The sequence below is a fragment of the Elaeis guineensis genome, chromosome 10 (genome assembly GCF_000442705.2).
Source record: "Elaeis guineensis isolate ETL-2024a chromosome 10, EG11, whole genome shotgun sequence".
Classification (NCBI taxonomy): Eukaryota; Viridiplantae; Streptophyta; class Magnoliopsida; order Arecales; family Arecaceae; genus Elaeis; species Elaeis guineensis.
This window is the reverse complement of record NC_026002.2, coordinates 34,719,961-34,724,753: the sequence shown is the minus strand read 5'-3', so window position 1 is coordinate 34,724,753 and position 4,793 is coordinate 34,719,961. Positions and strand designations below refer to the sequence as shown.

Sequence of the window (4,793 nt, the reverse complement as noted above, 5' to 3'; positions counted from 1 at the left end):
TTCGTTTGTTTCAATTAATTAACCAGCGTTACAAATTATAGGGTCTGTTTTCTTTATTTAGTAGGAGAGTCTACGATCTCCCAAAATAATTTATACTCAAACCACCATTAGCCGAGTCTCCCCACAGAAATGATGTTGGTGATGAGAAGGCCCACCGGATTCACAAAACCATTTGCCCCAGTGGACTTTCTCCACAGTTAAGCAGGTGGGTGTGGTTGGAGTCTACCAATCAAGTGGCTCAAGATCAAATGTAATTTACTCAAAAAAAAAAAATCACATGCAAGTCCTCCAAAGTCCAAACTCCGTAAGGTAGTCCAGAAGTAGAGGCCATCTTCTCATACTAAAATTTGGTAAAATTCGTCCCATCTTCTTCAAACCTGTGGGCAATGCTATCTAAAATTTAGTGTTCGGCTACGGGACTGGAACGCAGAACAGCGTGATAAAATATGCTGCATCTTAAACACCAATTGAAATAAAATTAACAAAGAAAAAAAAAATACTTCCAATTAAATCACTCATTTTTTTTCCAGAGCTCCAATTAATTATTGACTGAGATAGTTCCAGTTGTACAATTAGATCCCACCACATGTTCGGTCGCATACTCTCCAAATAAGTAGACCAATGATGGTTGGTGCCCATCCCAAAAAACCGGATGTGCGATAATGGATTACAAACAAAAAAGTAGCTTGTAGAAAAATATAAAGCATATCAACTTTGTATCAAACCCCATCACCCCAGCCTAGCTTGTGTTTAACTCCCAACACCACCATTATTTTAAAAGACGAAAAACCAACCACAAAAAAAAAAAAAAAAAAAAAAAAAAGCAATCCTTTTATCAACTTATACTAAAATAAAAATGTTGCACCCATCCACCTACCACTTCTCCCCCATCACCCTCTTATATATATCCATCCATATCACCCCTCCCCTTCCTTCAATCAGAGGTTCTCTCCCTCTCTTCCACCATCTCTCTCTCTCAAAAATGGATCCATCTCCCCTTCCAATAGCCTTGGCCGCCCTGGCCGTCGTCATCTCCGTTCTCCTCTACCTGCGGTTCAGACACCGGCTCCCACCCGGTCCGCGGCCCTGGCCGGTGGTCGGCAACCTCTACGACATCAAACCGGTCCGATTCAGGTGCTTCGCCGAGTGGGCCCAGACCTACGGACCGATCATGTCGGTCTGGTTCGGCACGACCCTCAACGTGGTGGTGTCGAGCTCGGAGCTGGCCAAGGAGGTGCTCAAGGAGCACGATCCGCAGCTGGCTGACCGGCCCAGGAGCCGGTCTGCGGCCCGGTTCAGCCGGGACGGGAAGGACCTCATCTGGGCCGACTACGGCCCTCACTATGTGAAGGTCCGCAAGGTGTGCAACCTCGAGCTCTTCTCTCCCCGCCGGCTCGAGGCTCTCCGGCCGGTCCGGGAGGACGAAGTCACCGCCATGGTTGAGTCCATCTTCCGGGACTGCACCCGGATAGGTAAAATTATTTATTATAACATTATATCCTTCTTTATTCTTAGATATTATTTTTATTTATATGCATTATATATTTGGACTTTGGAGGATTGGTAAGAGTGGGACCCTCTGCTGTGGAGTTTGTTCGGTTGTTGGTGGGATGATACCTAAATGTGGATCCCACCTTTTTTTTTTTTTTTCGCAAGAACTTTGACTTGGAACGTAGAGTGGAATCCAAGAAAAAGAGAGTTTATATTATTTTATTAGGTGGGTGGTGGCTAGTGGGTTGGGAGTGGGTGGCAGGTCAATTTCGGCTTGATTAAGGTTGGGTTTGGGATAGCCTGGTTCTGGAATTGCTGTTATGGTTTCTTCCTCATTGTCGATCCAAATCTTTTGCTCTAGGTTATTCCTTGGCATGTTGGATGTCCATTAGAGCTACTTGGGGGTTTAGATGCAAGGCTGGGCAAGTTAAAAATGTCAAGGCCTTAAAAATTATGCTGGTGATTCGCATACCAAAATTAGATTCTGCACTCAAAGTAGATCAACCCTCCAAAATTGATCTAGAAAAGTAGAGGCTATAATGTAATTTGTATTTGATTATAGTAGATCAATTTCTTGAAACCATGTAGGACAAGCAGATGAAAATTAGGTTTTGCACTTAAAGTAGATCAACCCTGACACCTAAAGTAGAAGAAAGAGTTTCTAAAAAAAATAGAGATGTGAAAATCATAGAGAAAGTCAAGGGTACCTAGGAAGAAGGGTGACAGATGGAATTAAAATAAGGACAATACCAGAATTCAATACTTCCGGTCTATATTTGTTTTAGATATGCAGCATAAATAATTATACTTATTGTGCAGTTTCCAACATTTTCTTCACACACAAGACTAGTGTAGCAGGGCCTCATTATCCGTTGTAAGTAAGTGCATAGAAATAACTTTGATTTTATGGGAAAGCACGGGAAAGTGGAGGAAGTGAGACACTTCGCCAAAATTTGTTGAAAATAATTAGTATAGATTACAGTAGAGGCTGTTTGTTTAATTTATTCAAGTGCTTTAATGTTTGATACTTTGGGTCTTCAGACAAGGTTGGGAAGAGCTCGGTGGTGAGGGATCACCTTGCACCTGTCGCGTTCAACAACATAACAAGGCTTGCATTTGGGAAGCGATTTGTGAGCTCAGAAGGTCTGACCGATGAGCAAGGGAAGGAGTTCAAGGCGATTGTGGCCAATGGCTTAAAATTTGGTGCATCACTCTCCCTTGCAGAATTTGTATGGTGGCTAAGATGGATGTTCCCCATTGATGAAGATGCCTACTCCAAGCACAATGCTCGAAGGGATCGGCTTACCAAAATCATCATGGAAGAACACACAAGAGCTCGCAACAAGAGCGGCGCAAAGCAACACTTTGTCGATGCTCTGCTCACCTTGAAGGATCAATATGACCTCAGTGAGGACACCATTATTGGACTTCTTTGGGTGTGTTACTCTCTCCTACCCTATTTCTGTTCATATTATATCTTGTTTTTCTTTCTTTTCTCCTTCTGGTGGTAGCATGAGGCTTATAGGTCGATTGTGTCTTAATTGGACACAAGTTTATGTCACCATGACATGTCGTATGAGTGAAACCCACAAGCCATTTATTCACCCCATAGACCCACATTTAAATACATGAGACGTGGATTTCTCAAAATTTGTTGCCCTTAGTGTTTCAGGGATCTTATTAAGGCTGAGTAAGCCAAAACCCAACCTCTTCCAACCTGTAGTTTAGGGGGGTTGGATCTGTATAAACTTGGATTGGATTTAAGTTGTAATTTTCAATCTGATGTAGTTCAGGTTTGTTCGGTCCTCAAACCAAAACCCATCTGAACTTCTATAACAGGATCCCAACTCAACCTAATTCCAGGGCTCCATGTTCAAGAATACAATCTAAACATGGATTTTACTGCAGGCTTAATGATCAAAATCTGGATCAATAGTTGAGGTTGAAAATTTTGGATACAGGAAATATAGAATGCTCTATCTAATTGAAGTGTAAAAATCCACATGAAGGTTTTTGCTCAATCCTTTTCTCTGTGCTGAACCTTATTCAGAGTTTATGAATAGAAGGCTTTGATCCTCTAATCTCTGATAGATTGGATGCTCTTATGTGCAGGATATGATAACAGCGGGAATGGACACAACTGTTATTACAGTAGAATGGGCCATGGCTGAGCTGGTGAGGAATCCAAAAGTGCAAGAGAAAGTTCAGGAGGAATTAGACCGTGTCATCGGATATGAACGCATCATGAGTGAAGCTGACTTCCAGAACCTCCCCTACCTGCAATGCGTGGTGAAGGAATCCCTCCGGCTACACCCCCCAACCCCTCTCATGCTCCCCCACAAGGCCACTGCCAATGTCAAGATCGGTGGGTATGATATCCCCAAGGGATCCAACGTGCATGTCAACGTTTGGGCCATCGCTCGGGATCCACAGATTTGGAAAAATCCGCTGGAATACCGGCCGGAGAGGTTCGCCGAGGAGAATATCGACATAAAAGGTAATGACTTCAGAGTGCTGCCATTTGGTGCTGGTCGGCGGGTGTGCCCAGGGGCTCAGCTAGGCATTAACTTGGTTGCTTCCATGCTTGGGCACCTCTTGCACCACTTCAAGTGGACACTGCCTGATGGAGTCAAGCCAGAGGATGTCGACATGTCGGAGAACCCCGGGATGGTCACCTTCATGCATACTCCATTGCAGGCCATCGCCACGCCGAGGCTGCCAACCCATTTGTACAAGCGTGTCCCTGTTGACATGTAATTGTGCACTTACTGTTCTTTACCGGTTTAATGTATGGCATTTTATTATGATGCTTGTATTGTTTCACACAGTCGAGTATATTCCGAACTTTGATTTTATAATGGAGAGGAGCAACTGCCAAGAGGAAGTAGAAGGGAGGTGAGATTTTGTCTTTTGTATCTGAAAGTTTCTATCCTGTCTAGATGTTAATAAATGTTAGAGAATGCAATTTGAAGTGATGGCTACCCTTCGATGGTGTAAATTTGTCGAGTCATTATGATGGGGAAGCAATGAAACATATAAATGTTTCTGGCACAGTGTTAACATGGACTGCAAAATATATACAGTTATTATTTTAAGTAAGAAGATATTTAACAATATTGAGCATCGCTTACATTTGTTCACTTGGTACTTTGGAGATATACTGGAGGAGTATGCTTGGGCCTATAGTGGGAATGGAATTCCGACTAAAGATAGAGTTGTCTCAACAACTCCAGAAACCAACTCCTGAGGTATTTTTTTGAAGGAAAGGGAGACTGTGAAAGGTAGCCACTGCTCGTTTATTG

The 4,793-nt window shown here is 43.0% G+C and overlaps 1 protein-coding gene across 1 annotated transcript; it reads left to right on the top strand.

The window, feature by feature from the left end:
* The first annotated feature begins 929 nt into the window (after nucleotides 1–929).
* On the top strand, nucleotides 930–4,466 carry LOC105052441 (p-coumarate 3-hydroxylase). The gene is made up of 3 exons (XM_010933243.4): nucleotides 930–1,472; nucleotides 2,533–2,927; nucleotides 3,604–4,466. The coding sequence occupies exons 1-3, from the start codon at nucleotides 983–985 to the stop codon at nucleotides 4,246–4,248; spliced, it is 1,530 nt and encodes a 509-aa protein (XP_010931545.1). The 5' UTR covers nucleotides 930–982; the 3' UTR covers nucleotides 4,249–4,466.
* The last annotated feature ends 327 nt before the right edge of the window (nucleotides 4,467–4,793 follow it).

Coding starts and splice junctions, on each gene's coding strand:
- LOC105052441 (XM_010933243.4), top strand. CDS start 983: ATGGATCCATCTCCCCTTCCAATAGCCTTGGCCGCCCTGGCCGTCGTC. Junction 1,473..2,532: donor CCGGGACTGCACCCGGATAG/GTAAAATTATTT, acceptor TTGGGTCTTCAG/ACAAGGTTGGGAAGAGCTCG. Junction 2,928..3,603: donor CCATTATTGGACTTCTTTGG/GTGTGTTACTCT, acceptor TCTTATGTGCAG/GATATGATAACAGCGGGAAT.